At 40.6% G+C, this 25,917-nt stretch overlaps 1 protein-coding gene across 2 annotated transcripts in view; it reads right to left on the bottom strand.

The window, feature by feature from the left end:
* PDGFD (platelet derived growth factor D) overlaps positions 1 to 25,917 on the bottom strand; it is a 143,029-nt gene that overhangs the window by 24,398 nt on the left and 92,714 nt on the right. For both annotated transcript variants that reach the window (XM_064441294.1, XM_064441293.1), the window contains exons 4-5: positions 8,897 to 8,956; positions 4,074 to 4,275 (exon numbers count right to left, since the gene is read on the bottom strand). In XM_064441294.1, the coding sequence (XP_064297364.1) occupies positions 4,074 to 4,275; positions 8,897 to 8,956 (262 nt within the window). The remainder of the gene's footprint in view (positions 1 to 4,073; positions 4,276 to 8,896; positions 8,957 to 25,917) is intronic.

The raw sequence follows: 25,917 nt of genomic DNA, 5'->3' as shown, positions 1-25,917 counted from the left end.
GATCTCATGCACCTTCCCACTTCATCTACCTGTGATTCTGTAAGTTTCAGCTATGCTAAAATACTGTACTACTTATTTACTTGACCCTGATCCTTACCTTTGTGGATTATTGGTTGCCAAATTAGGAAAACACACCTTTTAAATATAATTTATCACATATCCCTGTTATCAGAATTGGTATTCAGCAACACTGCCTCATCTTGAGTGAGCTCACCAAGCATGTGCAGGACACCCAGGGGATCAGGCCCAGCCAGCATGGCTTCATGAAAGGAAGGTCCTGCCCAACCAACCTGATCTCTTTCTGTGACAGGGTGACCCGCCTAGTGGATGAGGGAAAGGTTGTGGATGTTGTCTACCTGGACTTCAGTAAAGCCTTTGACACTGTCTCACGCAGTATCCTCCTAAAGAAGCTGGTGGCTCATGGCTTGGATGGGTGCATACTTTGCTGGGTAAAAAACTGGCTGGATGGCCGAGCCCAGAGAGTTGTGGTGAATGGAGTTAAATCCAGCTGATGGCTGGTCACGAGCGGGGTTCTGCAGGGCTCAGTGTTGGGGCCAGTCTTGTTTAATATCTTTATCAATGATCTGGATGAGGGGATCGAGTGTACCCTCAGTAAGTTTGCAGAAGACACCAAGTTGGGTGGGAGTGTTGATCTGCTCGAGGGTAGGAAGGCCCTACAGAGGGACCTGGACAGGCTGGATCGATGGGCCGAGGCCAATTGTATGAGATTCAACAAGGCCAAATGCCGGGTGCTGCACTTGGGTCACAACAACCCCATGCAGCGCTACAGGCTTGGGGAGGAGTGGCTGGAAAGCTGGGGGTGCTGATTGACAGCCGCCTGAACATGACCCAGCAGCGTGCTCAGATGGCCAAGGTGGCCAATGGCATCCTGGGTTATATCAGGAATAGTGTGGCCAGCAGGAGTAGGGAAGTGATCGTGCCCCTGTACTGGGCACTGGTGAGGCCACACCTCGAGTACTGTGTTCAGTTTTGGGCCCCTCCCTACAAGAAGGACACTGAGGTGCTGGAGCATGTCCAGAGAAGGGCAACGAAGCTGGTGAAGGGTCTGGAGAGCAGGTCTTTTGAGGAGTGGCTGAGGGAACTGGGGTTGTTTAGCCTGGAGAAGAGGAGGCTGAGGGGAGATCGTATCGCTGTCCACAGCTACCTGAAAGGAGGTTGTAGTGAGGTGGGTGTTTGTCTCTTCTCCCAGGTCACTAGTGATAGAACGAGAGGAAACGGCTTCAAGCTGCTTAAGGGGAAGTTTAGATTGGATATTAGGCAAAATTCCTTCACTGCAAGAGTGGTCAGGCATTGGAACAGGCTTCCCAGAGAGGTGGTGGAGTCACCATCCCTGGAGGTATTTAAAAGATATGTAGATGTGGCACTTTGGGACATGGTTTAGGAGACATGGTAGTTTTGGGTTGATGGTTGGACTTGATGATCCTAGAGATCTTTTCCAACCTTAATGATTCTATGCTTAAGCTCCATTTCGTGGCACAATTTGGTATGGGCAGAGTTGGATAGGAGTGAAATCATTAGTGATTAATTTATACCATTTATATGACATATTTTGAAAATGCTGTGAAAGATAAGCAGAGATTACATCAAATTTTTCTACCCTGCCCAAGGGCTGTTCTAACTAAGGATAAAGAATAAAACCCAAGCTGGAAGCAGAAACAGAGAGATACCTGAAATAAATGATGATATAATCTATTGCTCTCTTTGTTGCAAGGTTATCCCAGTGCCTATAAACATTCCTCAGAGATCAACAGTATCTGTGTTTAGAAGCCACCACGCTTTTCTAATTTAAGGACTTTTTAAAGCTACTCCCTACTCCTGACATCATTCAAGAACAAACCCTTAATCTTGTCAAAAGTTTATGACTAAATAAAAATTCTTAACTGAAATTTTTTAATTGTGGTAAGGTACTTTTGTCCAGAGAGCTGCTAACAGTCAGGGAATTTGGCCTTTAGTTTGAGGACAAAAGAAAAACTGTTACAAAACTTGTTTTTGCTTATTCCTGTAACCAAAACAGTAAGAAAAATAATCCTATTAAAAGAAATCACGTCTTAAAATAATAACTGGGAAACTCTTCATGTCTTTTTTAACAATGTTTTCTTATGCAAGAAGAAGAATTACATTTATACTAAATGGAGAAACCTTTATGCACCTGAATTTTTTGAGCACTACCAGATCAGATTGATACCTGTAGCCTACATGATGAGCATCAATAAAGCTGCAAATGCTATTTTATATATATGTAGTAATTTAAGCATATGAGGTACCCAACCAAATATGATCTGAGAATCAAATGAAATCTGGAGAGCAGGACCAGTACAGGATCCTGGTTTCTAATCAGCTTCTATTAAAATCAAAACAGACCCTTTATTTCTTTTGTATGAATGTGTATCAGTGCCAAATCCACCCTGGGAATAAGGGAAGGACAGCTCATGTTCCACAGACCCCTAAATGAGATCAAACTGATCTCAGAAGTGAGGCAGCCCCAGTCAGATGACGTTTTTCACAAAACATGGGCTATTGTGGTTGCCTGATATTTCTGATATGCCAAAATGGGACAAAGTAAAGGGGTTCAATTTTCACCGGATGGGTGCTCCAGGACTTTATCGCAGATTCCTTTGAAGTGCTGAGCTCAAAAGCAGACAGCCAACATGTCTTCGAAACGGTAGGCCAAACTGGCTGAATATCTACTAATACATTGTATATGCCTGAGGTCATCCTCCTACACAAAGGTCAACAGCCATGGGACAGCCCACATCCCTGTAGTAAACCTCTTACCCTCCAAGACAGGGTGGTCATGTGCAAACTGCCCACTGAGAATGGCAACTCCTGTTTTGCCCAGCGATGACCTCCATGAATAACACTTGGCCTGGGCCAAAACTAAGCAGAGACCAGGCTGATAATTTAGCAACATGATGATTAGATTTCAGGGCCTCAGAACACTCCTTGACACCATTTTTCCTAATATAGATGCAGCCTATATATCCTTTTCCAGATCAAAGCACATTAAAGCCTCATAATTTGATAGCAAGTAAGTTACAAACATAGAATTAAAATACTCTTTCCCTGCTTAGCACACGCATAATGTAGCAGGGATGGGATTTGAGATGCAAACAAATTGTAAAATGCACAGAATCAGACCTGTGACTTGGGCATTATACTTATAAAGTGATAAAGAAGAATGCATATAAATACCTATCTTGGAAATGGAAGACAATATTAAGAAGAGAACTCTCATAAAATATTTCCCTCCAGACCTTCTGTGAAAACTACATTGTCATCTTGGAGAACCCTAGTAGAGCTCCTAGACCTGTGCTTGCACATCATAAAGGGAAATTTCATCAGGTCCTTCAGTGCGTGGTAACCCCAGAGCACAACTGCCTCTTCTAAACAGTGTTTCTTTATCATTATGGGTTTGTACTGCTAGCTTAACATCCCTTTGCTTTACCATTTGGTGGAAGATTTGAACTAACAGAAGGAAACAAGAAATATAACCCAGAAACGTGTGCTTTGCTCAATTACAGACAAAGATGTTAAACCACAATAATGTTCCCCACATAACGAAAAACAGTGAGATGTTCACATCCTAAAAAAACAGCTGCACATACAGGTGTCTGCACCAGATGCTTTCCTAAGCACAATGTGATAAAAGTGATTATTCCTCACTCAACAGACAACAATCCCTAAGCAGGGTATTTAAAGGAGGATGATGATATTGCAGATGATTAGGAGCCCCATGCCTTACACACAAAGCAATGTTTAAGAGGGTGAAGCTGAGAACCATCTGTCCTTTACACATGGGCCTAGGATTTTATTTGTGAATTCATCATAATGATGGGCAGTTTTCAGTCTGATTTCTCAGGAGAGATCCTACTCAGTAAGAAAATGATTAGGGATTAAATGACTTATCTCTGGCTTTAACAGGTGGTAGCTTGCCGAGGGTCCAACAGGAACATGGGCAACAGAATCTAATACCTTACCAATGGATGTTTTTGCGAGGAGTGAAGGACTAGCCTGGTCTTGCCCCAAAGGATGCATATAGTGTGTTTTCCTACCTTTGGACTTCCTGTCATGGTAGCTCCTGCCTCGATAATGGTGGCCACTGTCTGTGTACAAATTCTCAAGATCCTCTTGCCAGGAGTCTGGGTTAAAGTGTTTGAGCAGATCCTCCACTGTGTCAAATGCAGCAATGGTCTGATCCAGTGCTTCTGCTGTGAGCGTAGGGTCAGTCACTGATGGAGAGGGATAGGATACCCCCTAAGAGTGACATACATCTCAGTGTACTTGGAATAAATTACAGCACCACTTAAAACAATTGAAAACAATTACTGAGAAGCTTGTCTCATTATTGACTGAAACAGCTACTTTGGGCCATCTTTTGAAGTCCTTAGCTGGGTCAAGCTTTGTTATGCCTGTGTTTTCTTTTGCAAGGAGAAGAGACATCAAGGAATTCCCCAGCAAATCCCAGAGCAGAAGCAAGGAGTGGAAGCACTGCCACTGCTTGCACTGTCAACATGCTCACCCACTCCTCAAAAGGGACAATGGTTTGCACATATACAAAGATGTAATGGAAAAGTCTTCTGAAACCACTGTGATGGCCAAGACCACAGAACGGAGGTGCCTTGTGGTGCAGGGATGGTGCCTTCACAGCTCCGCTAGCTCTGTTGGTAAATCCATAATAGGCAAAACAGAAACCACAGCAGAGAAAGACAAAGGCAACAAGTCCATTAGATTGTCTTTTTTTCCTGGTCCATTTGGACAATACATTTGGCTTAGTTAAAGACTTGAAAAGATGGCCCTTCATTCCCAAGAATTAAATGTGTTATGAAATACCAATGAATGACAATTCTCCCACCATATTAGCAAAAATACAAGTTACTAAGCAAACGAGAAAAAACACGGATCTCAGCAACATAACAATGAATATTGGAATTACACAGTGATATCCTCACAATTATATCATAATACCAAATGGAATATTATTTCCAACCAGGAAGAGCCAAGTACCATTCTCTGAGCATATTTGGTTCCTACCGAACTTGTGGCAAACTTGACTTTGACAGAAAGATTGCAGCAAATTCATTTTTACTGGTGAGGACTTTAAACAATTTATAACCTTAAATTTTTACTATAATCTTATAATTTTAATAATCATTATTTAGACTCAGAATATACCCTACCCTGATACCACTTTGTCCCCTTTCGAACCACAGACTCATAGTATGTGTAAAACATGTGCAAGAAAAACTGTTAGTGCAGATCTGTTACTTTCTGAAGAACCACAATCAAAATAACTGATTTTGCCCAACAAGAAGCACAATTTAACACAAGAGCTCTGTTTGGATTTTGGTCTTAAAACATCGGGGGAAAAGCCCTGGAAACACTCTTCTCTCACAAAAACCCAGCTTTGAAGTGAAGTAGCAGAAATATGCCATTTAAAATTAATGGCTCCCAAAAATAATTTTTTGCCTCATCTCCCAAGTAAATGCATACATGAAACTATTAATCTTTGTGATTATCTTCACTCGGTTGGTCAGTAATGGAAAGGCCAACCCATTTGAGTAAAGTTACTCACTTGTTTGCAGGATTGTGTCCTTCAATGCTTACTGAAAAAGTTTTAAAGAATATATGTCTTTTAAAATAAAACTTTTGTCTTTAAGTTGTATCATAAAATTAACAATCCTTTATATTTTACTGCATATGTTTGCTGAAAGTAGGGACAGTCCAAATTATTGAAAACAAGAAAGAGAAGAAATAGAAAACATTACAATGGTGCAGTCAAGAAAGCATAGCTGCACTTTACTGCTTATTGCCAACAGCACAAGAAGTTTCAGAGGACCCACTTGTGACTGCAATGCCTCTACATTGCAGTGCTAAATAAGACACAGTGCAGATGGCTGTAAAAATTCATGACCCACTAAAAAGGAAAGCATACCTTAAAGCATCTCTCCTGACTTCTAAGTGGCTTGGAATACAGACTGCCAGAGAGACGGGAGCCCCAGGAGATGAAAAGCTCACACCAGCAAAGTGAACACAGCATTGTTACCTAAAACAATGCTGCAGGAAAGATTCTGCTGTAGGTGGGTATCATGCAATGTGCTAACACAGTTACTGAAGTCACAAAAGAAAACTGCATCCAAATGCTACTTGCTTATTGAGGAGAGCTCAGTGGAGCTCATGGCTTGTTTGTGACTGGAGCCCAACAGGGAAACACCAGTCCCCAGCTACCTTTCAGAAATGAGGGAGATGGTGCAAGGATGCTGAAGAAACAGCTGCATAAAAATCAGGCCATAGGTGTGTGGCTTAGATGATGCGAGAGTTTTTGGCACATTTTCAACTCTGCGTTTCATTACAGAACCGCAGGTCAGGCTGTGAATTTGCAGCGCATTTCAAACTCATACAGGCAGCAGGGATTCCCCTTTTTCTTTTCATATAAAAGCTCCTACTCAAGAGATTTGTGCAACCTCATTCACATACAGAAGAAAGCTTAACTTTTTCTTGGTGACAGCCAAATCAAGAGGAATTATTTCAACAGCTCAGATAACCTACTGGCAGCGACATCATGTGACAGGCCCAAAAGCAACTTCAAAGCTGCCAACCCAACTGCCTCTCTTTTGCCCTGCCAAGAATGAGGCACTAGCTTTAGAAGAGCTTGTGCTCATCGTAATCTGGCTTCTGAGATCACATCCAAAGACAGAGCAAGAGAAAGTGAAACGCTAGAAGCAGTTAAGAGCAAGGATTTTCCACATTATGTACCTCTTCTATGTTTCTTTAAAGCATTGAACACATTTTTAATTTCATGGGACAAAAAAATATCTTTTTTGTCAGCGTTTTTACCCTTAACTTCTAATCCTCCATTCAGTTATATTTTCTATCTGCACTGTGAAGCTGACAGGCAGTACAATGTGCATCACAGTTGTTTGTTGGTCATAACATTACTTCACAAATAATGGAATTTTCCTTCCTTCTTTTTTCTGGGTTTGCAATGCAGGTTGAAGGGCAGAAGTATTGGTTTTAGCTTTCTGAGAAAAAAAAAAAGAAACCCAAGAAATATGGTTCTGTGATACGACATCAGACAAGGAAGAATAAATTTTCTCACCCTCAAATTTTCATTTTGAGAGTTGTAAGTGCATTACAACTTCAGGTCCTAAAATGAGTCTTTGGGTTGCCTGTGGGTTTGAGGAGCAAAACTTAGATCTGCCATGCTGAGTGTCAGCAGAGCAGTATGTCATCTTGTCAGCAACCACAGGTCTGAGTTTGCCCTTCTGACCCTCACGAGCACAGCAGAATCCCTGAACTTTTCTCTCCTGAGGAATTCGGATGTCCTCCGACTTTTTCTTTGGTGCCTTTGGGAAAAATTACTCAACCTCTCTACCTTATTTTCCCTGAGGATAAGAAAGGGCTAGAGGGTACAATGCATGACCAGTGGAAGTAGGTATGCTTTATTAGATAGGGGATGGAATGGGAAAACCAATGAAACTAGGGTTCCACTTCTGGTTTAGCTGTAGGTTTCCATGGGACCTTGGGCATCAGCTTGCTACCTGTAATATTTGTACTGAAATTCCCTGCCTGTAATACATTACCAACAACTTTTCAGAAACAAATAGATGTGAAAGATAAATAAACTTTTTTTCCAATAGGAAAAGAATACTGGATTATTGTTTGGATCATTGTGCGGCTTATCATGTTAAGGACGATGACTAACATGGCGTTTACCATATACTTGATCTCATTTTCAGAGTTACCTGATGAGGGAGCCCTAGGCTTACATTTGCAAACATCAGCCTACCATATTTATAAACAAAATATTCTATCATCACATAGATTTTTTTTTTCCAACACCATATTAAAATGAAAAATTAGTTTATGTCTTTCAGTAAAGCAGTGTTCCAGCATCTCCTGCTTGGCACATCTAGTAGACCTCAGCCCTGCTCAGGACTTTCAGCACAATTAGTTCAAGGCTATCAATGCATCGTATCATGAAGGGCAAGTGTCATTTGCAATCTCAAGGGTAAACACGAGTGAGACTGGTTTAACTTCTTTCAGTTTTGGCAATACAGAATTTTCTCTCTACTTGCTGTCTGGCTTGGACAATAATCGGTAGAATTTACCTGTATTTTATTTACTGCTCCTCTACTGGAAGCTGCTGTAACAAAGGTGCCATCACTAAACCCTCTTCCATGAATGCTCCAAGCATTGGTCTCAAGTCTGGTTTGAGTGCTTATCCTCATCTCACGTGTTTTAACAGGAGTTCGTAAGAACTGTGACATGGTGCTGACCGGCCAGCAGAGCACACAGTAGAGGACTGCCTGTATTACGAATTCTGCTGCTACACTTAACTTTACTTGGGAAATGAAAGAGGGGACAGATTTTTGGCCAATGACACAAATCAAATGTAATGAAGAGCAAAGAGAAAAATACTGGATTGCTTGTATTCTTTCTTTTTTTCCCCCCCAAGTTACAATTCACTGCTGAATATGGAGACTTCAGATACAATATTTTATTACAAACACTTAAAAAAATCTCAGGATTGACAATGAAAAGCTAGATCTATTTTCTTGTCTTCTATTTAGGTCAAGACATTCTACAACTGAAAATTGTAAGGAGTTTATCTTGTACTTTCATCTCAGCAGGATATTTGAAAACAAGAAAGGTTTCCTAATGGCTATCTCATGTGGTTACAATAGTTGATGGCATATCCTGAGTCTTTTCTCCTTAAAAACACACTAGTTTACTCTTGTATGAGTTAGATAAACACTTATTTCATCCTCTGCCAAAGGTGAATATAGATTTCCTCTGTGCAGCTGCTATTTTAGCGAGTTTGATTCAAGTCATCCTACCAATCCATCCATGGACAAAACAGTAATAAATTACTTACTGAGACAGAGCTTGTGACTGACTCCCAGTTGGTTTCTGAGGCTGCATGCTGGAAATCATCCTAAGGGGAAAAATCCACAGGAAAAATCACCATTAAGACCATGTCCTAAATTAACTAAAGAACCTAGAAAATATCTCAGCATTCAACATCTGTCACTTTTTTCAACCCTCTTTATTGCAAAAAGCCCTTGCAATTTTTCACTCCTAAATAATGCTGCTTGCATTCAGGTTCCTCCTTTTTCATTGTTTGTAAACTAGCTCCTTGTAAGCTCGCTGGGGCAAGGCTGGTATTATTATTATTTGCAATAAGATACACGCTGCTTTGCATAGCAGGACCATTGCATTTACCTTCCAACATAAATACTGAACACCACCTCTGTATGTCTACAGAGCATTAGTGTTGTTCTCCAAATGAATCCATTCTGGAAAGAATGTGGACATGCTAATATGCTAGTACTACTTAGCCAAGGTGAAAAACAGGGAAATCTAATGCACTTGAAATGTAGTCCTAACACAACTGTACTGCTTTTGGTGCTTGTGCTGAACAGGACTTCCTTATCTGTGCAAAGCACTGAATGGCACTATGTCCTTTGCATCAAAAAACACAGCCACAGCACATTTACATTAGAAGTGTCATTGCACAAAAACCCTGGGCGTTTATGATTAATTTGAGCACAGGGATGGGATTCATCTCATCTACCTTTGAACATCTACAAAGCAAACATCTAGTCTAGTTGCTCTTGCTTTCATTTACAGTCAACTAAAACTAGCATTTTTAGGGTACAAATTATCCTATCGATTCTAGAAGCTTAATTTGGGATGACACTGCATCCTAAAAATGCTTTTTTCTCTCCTTTTTCTACAAAGGGAGCCTGGGAAGACTAGCGCAGATACAGATATCAAAACTGCAGATATTGACATGTGGTCATCTGAATCCCAATCCACTTCTCTAATGAGTGATGGACAATCATTACTTAAATAATGAAGAAGCCATTTCTTTAATCTTTTGGGTTTCACTCATTTCCAACTGGAATAATGAAACTATGAAAAATAGGCAGCATTACAGAATGGTTACTAAACTCACACATGCAGTGAACAGCTGATGATTGGCATGAATAGGCAGGTAAGGAAAGCAGACTGAAAGTGACAGCATACCAAGATTTTAATTTCTAATAACAGAATTTGCAACGAAAGGATTTAAAGAAGATGGATCAATGGCTGGGCTCACCATTTTACACTTACTCAGTATCAGCTACACAATATCTAAGTTGGCAACTGAAAAGGAAAATGGAAGGGTAGCTGCTTAGCTGATGCTCTCTAGACTCAATGCTGCATTGGATCATACATATATGCATATTTTCAGTTATTTCATAGGAATACAAAAGGAAAAATTGACCACATAATTTGTTAATTAATAAAATTCTCCTTTAGTCAAGAAGGACCAGAGCTGCTTTCAGATCCAGACTCGATAAACATGGTATTTTAATGCTTTTCATTTGCTAGAGAAAATATTCCAATATCCCAAAAGTCACAAGATTGTTTAATCAATACTGTCACTGTTTTTTCTTCCTTAAAATGTTCCTTTCTCTCAAATTTGAGGCAGCAAAACCATAGTGATTTCTTCCGTACTTCAGATTAGTAGAAGTTAAGAAACCCCATAACACTATAGTGTCGCTAAGAGACCACTGAAACTGCAGGGCTATTAAAACATTAATAATTAAAGTGGTCATTTTCTTCTAGGAGTACAGAAGCAAAAAATTATTGGTGAAATTTTTAATGCACTTTTCTTTTTTAATAAACAGTAAAGAGATCTGCAAATGCTATCATCAGGTCATAAATAATTCAGGAGAAGTGGGCTACCTTGGCCACATTCTCTATGCATTTGGTTGCCCGGCTCTTGACAAGCCACGATTTAAAGTACATAAAAATGGATTTGTAAAGCTCATGGATACTCTGGTAATGGTTGCCAGTTGCAAAACTTGGAAATCATTTCCCCTCTGTTATTAGCTTTCATTTAGCACTTCCAGAAAAAAGTGGCATTGAGTTCTGAGGCATTATTTTAAAAGAGGAACAATCTGCCTCATTGAATGTCTGGAGAAGACTGTAGACAAGAAATAATTTTGTGTTTGAAGTGATGGTCCCCTTGTGTTATCTAATTGTAGACATCAAAACTGTTTCTTTGGTCTATGATTCTTTGAGATGGTTGATGCCAGGGAATCCCTCCAAAACCCTGATATAGACGTGTACCTCCTGCTTCTTGGATCTCAAACCTGATGACTGCACATTTTGACTCTGTGATTATATTTCATCTGCATAGACTATTCACAACTACATGGCTTTGTTCCACCATCACTCAAGGCAGCTGCAGTCATTCTTGGCTTCTTGGAGCCTTCAACCTCTACAGTTTGAAGATTATTATTATCTATGGCTTCTGCTTGTAGCTATTTCAAGTAATAACATCAAAGTCGTTCTCATCATTACAGAACCCTCTCCTCCTTTCTCACCATTGTCCCTAGCAGAACCTGAAGGACAAATCTATTTTCAGTGCTCTCTATTAAATTCATACTACTTTGTTTTTATGAATTTGCATATGATCACATGGCTATTGTTTTCTTCATTACTTAAAGTGACATTAAAACTTTTAGTTAAAACATTAAAAAAACCCCACATCTTTTTTAACTGAATACTGGAAAAAACAGGGTGGTAATAATTTGACTACATCACCCTGACAACAGTGCTTTTATTTTTGTATGTGTGTCATGGTAACATAACAACATTACCTGAGACTTCAGCAAAGCATTGCATTAACAGTTGTACAAGCAGCAAAAATACAGGCAAAGCAACGGGGCTACCAACCACCTTCTGACAGCAGCTACTTTTATTGAGGAAAAATTACTTCCTTACCTCAACTTCCAAAATTACACCTCAGCATGGCAAATCCTGAGCCAGTCCTTAGAGTTAAATATGTATGGACATTGATATATTGTTCTTGGCTCTGTTTCAGACAAAGATAAGCTACTCTCTCCTTCACAGACTGACTTTGTCTGCAGCCTGTCTCCCACCACTGATCTCCAGTAAGTGGCAAAGAGTCATGGGGAATACTCTGTTTCACCTAGGGCTTTCACAAGTGGAGATCATGAGGCAAAATCACTGCTGTCAAGGATATATGAGACTGCAGAGCCTAGTTGCTGAGGAAGATGGTTTGCAGCCTGGGGGTCTATGACCTGCAGCAGCACAGGTTCTGCTGAGCTCAAGCCGTGTGGTTTGGCAGGGTCAGCAGGAACATGGAGGCATCAGGGATGAGGCTGGGAAGATCACCAGTTTGAGAAGCATGTTGTCCATGACTCACTTTGCTGTACCAGAAACATGGCAAAACATGTCAGTCCTCCCAACAATGCTGAATTACTGCCTGGACCTCAAATTAAAAGCAAGAAGCACTTTCTAACATTTCTGTGATTCTTGCTTTTTTACATACTTTATCACTGTAGTCCAGCCTTTTGTCATCTTGGTGCTTGACATCTATGAGGTATGATGCCCGGGATAGGGATTAACCTCCACAAGACGGGCACAACACACTGGCAGCTGTCTCCAGTGAAAAGAAACAGCCCCATATCTCTATAAGCTCCTCTCTGAACTTTCTCCTAATCTGCAGGTCCCTGGGGTAATGTGATTAGGTTTGTTAAAAGATTGTCTGCCAAAACAACTATGGCTAACGAAAGCTGAAGTGATGCTCTCCACTTCAGGGAGCAGGAGGGGTTCACAAGAGAGTTGTGGTTAAGAAGAGCCCAGACAGCATCCTACACTGACATTTAGGGCCTACCCTGTTTAATAAGGTCCTCTCCTGAAGGAGCAACCTTCTGTATTGTGACCCTGTCATGAGAGTGGAAGAGAAGTGAGGGGGGAAAGGTAAAAATGCAGGCATGTTCTTGGGGCAAGTAAACATGAGAAAGAGGAATATAGAAACAAACTAAGGAAAAGTGAACATAGAGAAGATGAATGTGTTGGGCTCTGCCTGTGGTCACCTCATTTGAGGTAATTAGATGCCATAGCTGTAACCTATACAACAGCTTCTAGAAGTTTGCAGAGGAACAGGGCTAAGGGATGTACCGAGGCACAAAGGAGATTCTGCAAAATCACATCAGAGGTGAAATGGGGCATGTTCAAAGAGGTCCCAGTGAAGAAACAAAAAGAAGTCAGAATCTCTCACTGGAACATAGGAATTAGGGACAAGGACAGTGGAAGGTCTTTAAGGAAAACCTAGGGTGTATTATAACTTGAAGAAAAAGAGATTAAATTATCCTTACATGTAAATTACTAAAAGAAAGCTCAGTGAGAGCTATTTTTGAACTGTGTCAACATGCATCTATTGCATTCAGAGCTGTTTGTGGACAAGTAGCTGATAAGCAGATAACCTAGTAGTTAGTAATAAGAAATTAAAATAATCTGGAAATAAGGTCTTTCTTTTTTCCCCTGTAACAAGCAATAGTACCAATATTTTCTCTGAACATTGAATTTATAGATATTACATTTTATATACAAAGCAGCAGGTATTTCAATCAAATAAAACCCAAACTCAGAACACACTGTGTAACATCAACAGTGTTAGATAAGTAAGAGGCAAAAGAAAAGTCATAGATCCATTTTAAAAAGTGCTGTGACAGCTATTCAACTTTGTACGCTTCCACTAATTATAATGTCTCATGTGGCATTTTAGCACACCCCAATTTCTATTCTTAAAGATAAATAAACACATAGAGATGTACACTTTGAAATAGCTTTTTCTTTTACCATAATTCCAGTTCATCACATTCGTAGGTTTCATTTTCATATCAGAATGGTATTTATTACCACTTGTCCTAAGGATCTTGAAGGATACCTGTTTTCCTACAGCAGGCTACTCACTAGGAAGTCAGAGGCTGTATTTTATTTACTTACAGTAATGCCCAAACCACTGCTTTGTTCAGTTCTGGTGACCAGGCTTTAAAATAAAAGATGCTGAATTTGGAAACCATGCAACAATTACTTGTAACCTGGAAATCATGCCTTGTAATGAAACACTAAGTGGAGGCCAGTGTCTTTCAAGAAGGTTAGAGGTACCTTAACCTTGTCTCTCCAGATAACAACCTGTAGTTAGCTACAAGAGACATTTCTAATGTTAACAAGCTCTTTTATCTAGCAGTGCAAGCGTTTAACAAAATCAGATGTCTGTAATCTGAAAGCAGTAATATTCAAACTGGAAGGACGAGCATATTTTACCACTAATGACAACTATTACTGGAACAGATAAGAAATGAACAAATAACTTTAACTGTATTGATTTTTCCTTTGTATTTTTTGGTGTAGTCCCATAAAGGCAGGCCATCCATGACACCACTATTTTAAAGTCAGTAACAAAAGGTCAGACAGCCACCAAAGTGTCTGATCCAAATGTGATAGTGTGATTCTTGCCCTTTAAAAAAAGACATAAATTGAGTTTCTGAAGCCCAGTTGCCACTACATATCAGTAACTACAACCTTATCAGTTATGACTAAGTTAATACTAGTGCAAAATGACATATAAAATCACTCTGATTTGTTCTGACACATTTACTAGCTCTAACTGAATGGGAAGCACCAGATACTTAAAATTTCAAAAGTTTAAGGCTGTAATAATGATTTAGGTTAACTGCAGTTTGATACATTTATGAAAAGTTGAAGTAAAACTGAAGCAGAAAAATATATTCAATAACAGTTATGTTTCGTCAATACTTCTCTTCATCCTTCACCTAGTTTTGGAATTAGGCATTGCTGGGTGCATGTTATGAGTGCCCAGGACATTGACATTTAAATCTCTCTAAAAGGTCAGATAATATTTGCTCAAATGAGACAATAGCCATGCCTTTTAAAAATCAGATGTCATCTAACAGTATGCTGCCCATGAGCACCCTGTTTGATGAACATGCCCACAAGAGAGTGCACAGGACTTCATGGCTATGCTGTGCAAATTGTGTATTACCTTTAATTTTTCTATTTGTCACAGAGACCTGTCCTTGTATCTCCATGTACAAGGGTTTTAATTTGCTAATAGCTACTCTGGTGCATACTGCAGTTAAGCAACTGTAAACAAAATATAAATCAACTAACATTCATTGGAAATACTCTGCAATCCCTCCTTTGTCATTTTTACCTGAATGGCAAATTTTACTTCTGCAGTTGAACACTGTGACACAAAACTTGAAAGGCTCTTCCAGGTCATCACTTCCAAAACCCTGATTGGTTGGCTATTTCCAAGCTAAATTTATCTTTATTGCACTTATGTAAGTGTCAGCTTTGTCCTTTCCTTCCTCTCCTGAGTTTGCTTCCTGCAGTACTTCTGAAGAGATGTTATATCCTCTCTCAGCACCCGTTTTATTGGACTAAGCAAGCCAAGTTGTCTTGGCCCTCAGTAAGAAATGTCCTCTTTTCCCCCGACTGTCCCGTAGCTGTTCCCTGTATACAGTCCAAGAAAGATGTGGTTGCTCCATACTACGTGAACCAAAACTGTACGAAGTATTCCAGAAAAGATGCAACTACCGCCTCACTGTACTATGCCTAGTACACCCAGAAACTTTCTTCTCCCCACTTTGCCAACCAGTGAGATGCCATTTAACAGCAAATGTTTTTGTTACTAATCTCTACGTGAGTGACCTCTTTGCTCTTTTTGGGCTGTTGCATTTCACCGCAAATCAGTTCTCCAGTGCTTAAGGTCACCCAGTTCTCTCCAATACTCTGATTTTCCCATTCATGAGCAGTGTACTTCAGCTCTGTGTGTGCTGCAAAAGCCATTAAAATGCTACTCTGACAGGTTGTGCTCTGGTCCCTAAAAAAAAATTAAAATAAAACCGATCGTAAGACCAATGCTTTAGAAACTCCCATTAGTGAGCTCTACCTAGCTGGATACTCCCTTTTGCATTACAGCACACTGTCTCCCCTTTGACTGCCACGTGGCTCTTTTATTAATTGCCATCTCCTCCAGTGTAAGTGATTGTTTACTGCATGGCACCAGATGAGATGGTCCTCTGATGTCCAATTAGATTTGCTATACAGCATCTCCTTCCTCTCCAGACTAGTTTTTTTTTCCAGTTTCCTGTATCTTTAACCACTTTCTCTGCTGACAAGTGCCATGTAAGCTTTCTAGGTCAGACTAATGAGTGTACAGTTGCCCTGGCCACCTCCTGCCATTGACGTGATAGACTGCCACTGCATTCGCTGTTTCCATGTTAGCCCTGGCTCACCTTATCACTATCCAAGGATGCAGGCCAGGTGTGTTAAGCTAAAACTGCAGCTGCTCCCTGCTCCGTTTATATTACTGTTGTGTGGAAAGGGAGACTTGCATTCAGCAGTGACCCTGTCCCTTATGGTCTGCAGTGCCCATCTCTTGGCAGTGACAGTAGAGGGTGCTTAAGGCAATCGAGCTCCTTGCTCACCTTGGTTCAATCTCTAAGCACACCTGGGCCTTAGTGCCAGCCCATTTTACAGAGCCTGCTGGTCCCACTGTGATGCCTCACGCTGGCTCTGCCAGGGCAGTGGGGAGCAGACATCAAGAGGGGTCCTGGTCATTGCGATGCTGCACATCAAAATGGTGTCGGGGAGCTGCCAGGTGGAAAAGAGCTTGGGAGGAGTGACCCCAGGAGCCAAAAACTCACTCCTAGGTCAGAGTCCAGTGCCCTTGAGAGGACTTTGGTGAACTTCTGCCATGCTGACTGACAGGTTTTTGGAAGCAGCCTCCCTGGTAATAGGTGAATCCGCCCTGAGCAGAATTGAAAAAGCTGACATTTCACTTGCCCGGCAGTGTCCAGGTGGGCAAAAAAGTCTTCCAGAGTTAACAGAAGGCAGTGACAGCTGGTTATTTCAGGTCCTCCTTCTTGGTGACTCATACCAAACGGGAATATACTGAGAGGCACCAGTACTAGGGGTAGAAGGGAACATATTAATGAAATAAAACCTCCTAAGAGCTAGCTATTAATTTTCTCTTTTCCACTTCAGTGTCTACCTATTTTTTATAGATTTAAGCATACTCTAGAATCAGTGGAAAATAATCATTAACAAATATTGCCTAATTTAATTTAATATTCTAAGTTTTCCGCTGTTCTACTAGGAGGATCTGCTAAGTGCTATGACATGCACGCTCACTTTTTCAGATGTGATTTGGGAGAAACATGGGAGGAATAATAATAATAATGAAAAACTCTAATGGAGCTAAGCAAATTTAATTCCAACACTGAGGACACAATGTAAAAAGGTACTGGTAAGGGACATTAGCTGTCCTAGCAGCAATCCCAGTCTATTGATTTTTTGTGAAGGATCCATTTGTTTTTGAGCTCTCCCACATGATGCTGTTTAATTCTGCAGTAAGCATGCAGCAGGAGCATGTGTTATGTTTCACAGATAATGCAAAGCAAAACAATTTGTTCACCCTCCTGCTTTGACTGGAAGGCATTGCATTTTCTAGGACAACAAAAAAGGATTTCTAGACAAACTTTCTAAGATGATAATAATCATAAAAATAGCAGGAATACATAATACTTGAAGAATTACAAAAACTGTTTTTTCTTAGCTTTTCCAGGTTTTTCACTGGGTCAAAGGCAGTTATTTATTGCAAACAGCACAGGATACTGCTAATTGGGAATTTCTTTTAACTTAAGTTTCATCAAAAAGCTAGAGTAAGGAAAAGAAAACTATTCAGACTGGACTTCCAGCCCCAGAACTATTCCTAAAAAATGCCATTGCTGTTAAAGCTAAATACAAGTACTTTAGCAACAGTCACATTTTTAATTTCTCTTAAGCATTATTCTTACAAATATAAATTATAAGTAACACTATGAATGAAGACTAGATAAAAAGAAAACACCATCATTTTTGTAAACAATCTGACTAAACCATTTTATCAGTTTTGGGATCAGCTTACCAAAAGCCAAGCCAGCCAAATTGAGACCACGATCTCAGGCCAGAATTAGTGTGAGACACTTTTTATTTAAATTCTGACTAAATACAAGCATAACCAAATAGACAAGGATGGCTGTAGAATTATAATAGGCTAAATATTTTTTAAGCAATGAAAATCAAGAGGAACAGTTTATTTCAGTTTTATACTAATGACCTGGAAAATGTCACAGAATTTGAAGATGGAAAAAAAAATAAAGTTGGAAAAAAGAAAAGAAGTCGTAAACACCATTTAATACAAAGAAATATGCTGGGACTACTAGAGGTCAGAAGCAGAGGCAGGAAAGAAAAATAAGCTTTCACTTAGAAGAATGTAAATGGAGAAAAAGGTACAAGCTATAAACTCCATTTGACGGCACACACAGACTCAGAAAGGTACTTGTGCCAAGAGTCTGGGCTGAGCAAAGAAAAACATGAAACTAATCTGCAACGTCACATGGTGGCATGGCATGCAGGGTGACATATGCCTGCAGACACAGAGATCTCCCCCAGGGCGTGGGCAGATGTTCTCCCCATACCAAGGGGATACCACACCACCACAAGTCACCACCTCCCAGGGGACCAAGAGCAGAGGTGGGGCCTCTCCTCACTGGTTGGGGTGTGTGAGAATCTGCACATCTTCACCACCTTCCCACGGGTGCAGGACAGGGTTGTGCTCAGAAGAGAGCGAGGTCTGTGGGTGCAAGCAGCTTCTCTGGAAACTGAAGATGGGTGTTCTCCAGACAACAGGCACAGCCAGTTATCTTTAACTCACTTGGGTGTGACGTCAGTATCAATAAAATTTGCAGGAGGTAGCTTCATACCCCATCTATGAAGACACCAAGGTGGCACCAAAACCATGCCATCCTGGCCTCGCCGTGCTGGCCTGAGTGGCCAGGTTTCCACCTCCACCAGCAACACAGGCTTATGGGAAGAAAACATGGGGGGAGTGCGCTTGCACCCTCTAGCAGAAAGACTTTGCTCTGTGGTTCAAAAACTCTGAGTCTTTCCTGAACACCAGACAGCATTTTTTATGTACCAAACCTACAGTCTGTTGAGTTTTTACTGCTGGGTTTAATACAGCTCCCCTGGCCATCTTTGTTCAGGATGACAAACCCTCCTGGACAGCCACTGCACCACCAGACCAGCAGCCGTCCAAGCCTCCAGATTTCAGCTGCTGGCATTACAAGCATTTTCTCTGCTTTTAATCTGTTTCCTAATGCACCTGGAAAATGTACCTGAACCAGCACTGAGCTAGCAATCCCAGTGCACAAAGTTGCTGCTAAGGTGGGAAAGCAGTGTGTTTACTTTAACATATTTCTGATGGAGATAAATTATATACATAGGGAAGAGTGTGTCCCATTTTCTGCTGCCTCATATTATCTGCCCCGACTACGCTTGTTTTTTTCCCTTCAGAGCTTAATAATACAAAATTTTTCTGCATAAACTCATGCATATGCAGAAAAGGGGTGGAAGGCCTGAATAAGAATATGACCAATATATCCAGATTCTTTGCTAAACATGAGCATAAGATAAGCATATAAGACCCTGTGTTCATCATGCCTGCCTAGAGGACAGGTGGCTCAGAGCTAATACAACATGTAGTACATTGCACATTTTGAAATACGGATTTCATTTCCAGTTTCACCCCATATGTAAAACCAGGAATTGCTTTCTGTTTGGTTTAGGTACCCATACCTACACAGTATTGCCAATTTTTGTTCAATTCTAGAGAAAGCAAAGTTTTCAGCAGCCTGTTTCCATCACTAGCAGCCTCTTCAGCACGCAACACAAACCATACAGAGCAGCTAGACTACCTGTCCTCATAGTGTCCAGGTTCTTCCAAGCATTTTTTTGGACAGACCTTGGTGTGAGATAAATTTTTGTGGCCCAAAGGTGGTTGTTTTACCCTGACTTACAGCAGTTGAAAAATTAGCCTCATTCTTTCTAGGCCGTTTTCCAAAATTTAAGAGTTTGTTTATTCTTTTTATTTTTTCCTCAAAGAAAAGATTCTCTTTTAGAAGTACCCATAAGTCTGCAAACATTGAACCCCAGGGCTCACAGATGCTGTTAACTCCATCACTCACAGTGCTGTCAAGCAGTGACAAGAAAATGAAAGAAAAGACCGACCTCCATGTAAGAACTTTTGTGCTAAATCTTTATTAGTAAATAAAATGAAGCAGAGATTGATCAGACATGGTGTGACTCATGTCATAGGACATAACTATTGCCCTACAGAACAGAGTGTCCACAACAAACTGCATATTGGAAACACCCTGAGGCCCACGCTGGCCCCAAACCAGCCGTGCTAAAAATCTGAGAGTGCAAACCACCTTGTGCCAACGCTTTGGCTCACATCCAGCCTGTTTAATAGTCTTTGCTGACAAATTTGGGATACACAGACTTCTTTATTAGAGGGTCTGATCCTGCAAGAACTTGTATTTATGCTTCTTTTTATACGACTGATGGTTGGACAACAATGGTGCCTAGAATCAAGAACATGCAATAAGACAGCATAGTCCCTGATTCCTGCGGTCTGAGGGAAACTTTCAGTGCAGAGTATTTTTCACCACACATCACCTAAGAAAAACATCAGGACACAAATACTGATTAAAAGGAAGCATTTTTATAGCTGCCAAGATTAGAAGTATTACTAAAAAAAAGGTTTCTGCAGCTTAAGAAAAGAAGGGCCCCTGGAAAATAAGTTTTGTCTGCCACAAAACATCAATTTGTACAATTAAACTATTTCCCCAAACAAAAACTGTTAAAATGAAAAAAACCTGTTCTAAAGGGTCACAGAAAAATTGAAAGTTGATTCTGCTGAAAATTATGTGACAACAAGATACACAAATTCCACAGATCTAAAAACTATTTTTAGCTTCCAGTGCTGCAGATGAGTTGCAAAATCTGACCCTGCATAGTTAGAGGCTCAGACCTTCTCTAATTAAGCACTGACTTGTCATCAAACTGACAATCAAGGAAAACAGAACTGCATTTTTCTTGGTATTACAAGAGATAGGAAATGTGATAGATCATTTTTTTTGGCATGGCATGTATGTTCAAAATCAGTTCAGCACGGAGATAAATGTCTGGGTTGAAAACAGAGGGGGTTGTAGGCAAAGACTTATGGTAACAAGCCAGGCACTGGGTCTGAGGAGGTGTTCAGTTCGGTAGCACAAAGCTCAGCACCAGGCAGGGCCTTATTTCATGTAATAGTGTCATTTAACCGAAAATTTTCTAGTAAGATTTATCCTATCAAGTCTAAAGTGACAGGAACCTGCAACTACTATAAGATATGTGTGTGTGTGTGAATATGCATGTGTAAGGGAAAAACAGAAACAGTCTGTGCCATATCTGTCATCTGTGTTATTATGAAGACACACATGGACTTTATCAAGTGCTCAGAGCAAAACAAGGTTGTAAATTTAATAAAGATGTATGCACAGAAAATACAAATCAGATTTATACAGTGCTGTGACTGTCTTTGGAAATGTGGTGTATAGCATGAAGGTCATTGAAAGTAGAAGCAATGTGCTGAGCAAAGAACAGTGCCAGCTGCAAGCACACCAGCTTCTCTAGCATGGAAGAAGGACTCTCTCTGACGACCTGTGCCTGGAACTGCAGAGTTAGAATAAGACTAATCATTGTTAAAAGGAAGTGTAGAAATCCCAAGGGCCCCAGTTATGATGCAGCCCAAGGAGGAGGGGAGGGATAAGAATAGCCACCAGCCTTCTCCCACCCACCAAACCAGTTGCAAGTGGCTCTTGTGGTCTGAAGCCGATTTTGCTGTTTCATCTTCCTTGTTTGAAATCTGGGATTGCTGTTCTCAGGTAAGTCTGCCAGGCACAGAAAAAGCAAGCATCCAAATAAAAGAGTTTGCAGAAAAACCTCTTCGTTCATCAGTCTCAGCTTGACCAGGCAGCCAACCCCACTGGCAGTGTCCCGGACTCCAAGCAAACAACAGAGCGTGCCTCTTTATCATCTTTTAGAAGTTAATCTTGTGGCATTTTAAAAAGGCTTGTTGTGCCTGTCTTTGAGGTGGGAAGACCTGAGGCTGTGGGAAGGTGTTAGGGCAGGCAGCGGTAGACCCGGCCCAGAGCTGCAGCTGCGAGGCCAGCACCCTCACTGAGGGCTCCGTGCTGCACCCAAACCTGCAGGCAACTCAACAGTGGGCACGGTCATCTTCGCTGAGGACGTGGAAGAACCACAAATATTATCAAAATCCAGCAAGGGGAAAGTTCACCCTAGAAAAAATGCAACGTAATGTGTTCCTAAATTACATGCTGAGCAGAAGGAGGAACCTAGGAAACTTGGGAGCTCAAAGGCAGACTGAGCTGACAGAGAAGAACACATTAAAAGACACGTTCTTAGTGTTAGGGCAACCATGACAAAGAGAACAGACTTCTTTATCATAAATTAAGAAGGAATACAATTGCAGGCAATGGTACAGCATTAAAAAAAGGAAAATTCGAACTCATTATCAAAGAAAAAATGTCTGTCTGACAGTGATTTATTAGTCTACGGTTTAATCTCCCGTGAGGTATGCTCCTATGCTTGTTATATTTAAAAATTATACTACATGAACAACCAATAAATTTACAATACAGAAAATTCTTGTCCTTTGAGAAAAATGGGCTGAATGACCTCACATCTTTAAATTATCGGGTTCTATGTTTGGCTGCATTACATGTTACTGAACAAGAAAAAGCCTACACTCCTTCCCCTAAATTTAGACCTGGAAATATTAAAACAGTTGGTACCATTTGATCTAGGGCTGTAAGCATTTTCCAGCAGTTACAGCTGTTGCAACAAACAAGGCAAAGATTTATTCTGTAAGCAATTACGCACACATTATACACAATGCATTGTTTTTCCTGGCTTGCCAAAAATGACTAACACACTGAAGAGTGCTATGGTTGAAACAAACCCTGCAACCCAAACTTGGGCTAGATGAGTACAAGAGCAGGACTGTGCTGCCAAGCTTTGTAAGATAACATTGACACGTGTTCAAATAAATAGTATTGGTGGAATACAAAATGTGAAGGCCTAAGAGCCCACCTCTCCACAAAACTGTGAAGACATGCCAATTCTTGTTTTGACTTAAAAGACAACTTGCAACCAACACCTGCTGGGGTGGGTTTTCACAAGTTCCTCAGTGCAGATTGGAGGTCTAGCATTTTTCAATTCACCAGTCGCTTCCTCTGGAAGCCTGTCAGAAAAAAATCCTGAAAGCAGAATGACTTCCTCCTAGTCTCCAACACAGCTGGCACACATTGAAGTTATGCTGCACCTTCAGCTATCATGAAAATTCTAGAGAAGAGACTGCTCAACAGGAACAGGGCCTCTTCCTCTTCCCTTGTGGCCACAGTGGTAAGAGGGACCAGCCTCACAGCACTGAAGCACCAGGAGTTAATTAACACCTCTTTGCAGTGTTGTAATACAACCTTAGTGCCTAATTAACCTTTTCACAGAATCAAACATGGCATCTCTGTTCTCCCTACAAATTTGGCATCTATAACTAGATTTCTATAAAACACCTTCCAAAGTTACCAAACCAATATAAAAGGTAAGTAAGTTCCTCATATATTATCATCATCCCACATGCTAACATTCTTCAGCTGTTGCTAAAGTAGAATTAAAAGACAGAATATAGATTTACAGAGACAGCATTAAGTCCTCAAGTCAACAATCTGAAATAGTCCCACTGTTCAACCAAACAGCTCATGTGATGGACAGGTTAATGAGTGCTGTTAAAAAAGTTTGACAGTGTAAACTCACCTCATGTTCATACACACTGATGTGTGCTTTAGGATAAACTTAGGTGAGAATGGTTGGATTTAACCTTCCTCTTTAGTGTAGACACGGAGAGGTCCTCACATCTACCAGCAGTACTGATGGTTTGTGGCATGTCTAGTTTGCTACTGTATTTCCCATCCCCCTTTCTGGTGCCCTCCTAATGGTCAACTCTAAGCAGACAAATTAGCTACAAGGTCTTTCCACGTAGCTCCATACAGCTCTAACCGGAGCTGTATCGAGACTGCTACTGGCCTGTCACTATTGCGGTGTCAAAATACCATGTCCAATCTATAGGTATTTTCTGTTTGGTTACACAGACATGGGAAGCAAAGTCAGGGCACAGGATGGCCTTTACCCCCTCTGAGGTTATGCTCATTATGGCACAGAAAATGTACCCTTCCATTTCATGCGTTACAATTTTCAGTGCCGGATCCAGCCTAACTTTCTGCTACCTGTACATGCTAAATGTTAATTAAGAAAATTGCTTTATGGATACCCTGAAAAAGCTGTCTAACATGTGTGGTAAGTAGCATTACTGATTTTAAGACTGGCAAGCTCTAAAAAAAGCCTGAAATCATAAATCCTTTTTAAAACTAATTGATCTTCCCAGAGTAGTTTCAATATAAAAATATATTTAATATCCTCCATCCATTTCTTAACCACCAGTTATTCACAAGAATTCCAGACTGTTAGGAATCATTGATTTATTTCTCTAATTATCAATGGTTACTTAAGCCTTTTCCAAAAAGTTTGGGGATGGGTTTCAATTCCTACTTGTCCAATAGCACAGTTTTGCCAGTGACCACTAATTAATGAACTCTGGCTCACTGGAAGTGTACTTGGAGTGTATTATTCTGTATTTTTGTTTAATAGAGATTGCTGGACCCTAACTGACATTTGAAGAATCGGTGAAGAGATTAGCTTTCATATAGAATTTTTTTATGCATCCAGCTATGTTAGGACAAAAACTGATTATGAACTGGGAAGCAGCATGGGCATGCAGGCTGATGGGACAGACAACTCACCAAGAATCTTCACACATCCTCTCACTTCGCCAAGTACAGTGGCAAGATCATGGCTAGTTGCTACGACACTGGGACTCACTTCATTCATTTAATTTAAAAAACCAAACTCACTATTCTGCCAGTATTACACTCTTCCCAACAACTGCAACATTCCTGGAGCCCTTACCCACTATCCTTATGTGCTATGTAGTTGTCTGATCTTATCACTAATATGGTTGCATGCTTCTTGGAATTTACCGTTTCTTCTGCCGTATTTTGCAAGAAATCATGTCGATGCTGAATAAGGCTGTTGAGCTTCTACAAAGAATAAACTACGGGATTTTTGTTGAACATGGGTAACCCTCTTGTAATGCGTATGATGGTCTTTTTCTGGTTTTGCTTTTGTATCTCTAACTTGTCTTGGAAAAGTAGGAACCTCCTCTTTAGGTCACTGAATTTCTCAGGAATTCTTAAAACAGGTAAGTATTGCCAGCAGGAAATGCAGTCTTTCAAAATCTAAAGCTGTCCTAAATGAACAATGTGTCTTGTTAGAGTCAATTATTTGGGGCAGGATACGGGATTTGAAAACAACACGCTTGTGTTTGTATAATCCTTTGAAGATACAAAGCGCTATATTTTCTTGTCCTTGGCCACCGCCACAAGTTTGGTGAATTCTCACACAGTGCACTATTTGATTAAAGATGTAGTGTTTTCAATGGGAATTGGACATCAACAGCATTGCTGTTATGTTAAGACAGATTGATGACAATGTCTTGCAAAGGAGTCACACTTTAACTGTGCTGTCAACAAATCAGGGACAGAGGAGCAAATGGCCAGTTCTTCACCATGCTGTTCAAACAACAAAACTGCAGAGCACACATGCTTGCAGCTGGGAAAACACAGACACTAAGGTCTATTTTCCTTTCCGATTAAAAAAATTGTTTTATCAGTTGAAGTCTGACAACTTCCAGGAGCTTCTGTGTGCTTACTGGGTCCTGCTGCTTCTGATTTTGCTATCTTCCTTGCCAGAAGGTCTGTTATTTCCCTGGCCATAACTCAGTTCCTCACCCATGTTTCCAGCTGACTCTTTTCACCTTGGAGACATGCCCAAATCCAGCCCTGCTACTCCTCAAGTTCAGAGTCAGAGGTCTTGCAAAAAGAGGCTGATGTATTGATATGGCCCTATTTTTGCCCTGCTTTCTACCCAATCCATGACTCCACTCCTAGACCCAGCCTTTCCTATTCCAGGTCCACTGTTTAAAATCTTCAATTCATCTGCCTC

Source organism: Phalacrocorax carbo, chromosome 1 (assembly GCF_963921805.1).
Source record: "Phalacrocorax carbo chromosome 1, bPhaCar2.1, whole genome shotgun sequence".
NCBI lineage: Eukaryota > Metazoa > Chordata > Aves > Suliformes > Phalacrocoracidae > Phalacrocorax > Phalacrocorax carbo.
The sequence above is the reverse complement of the archived record's forward strand: the minus strand, read 5'-3'. Positions and strand labels throughout refer to the sequence as shown.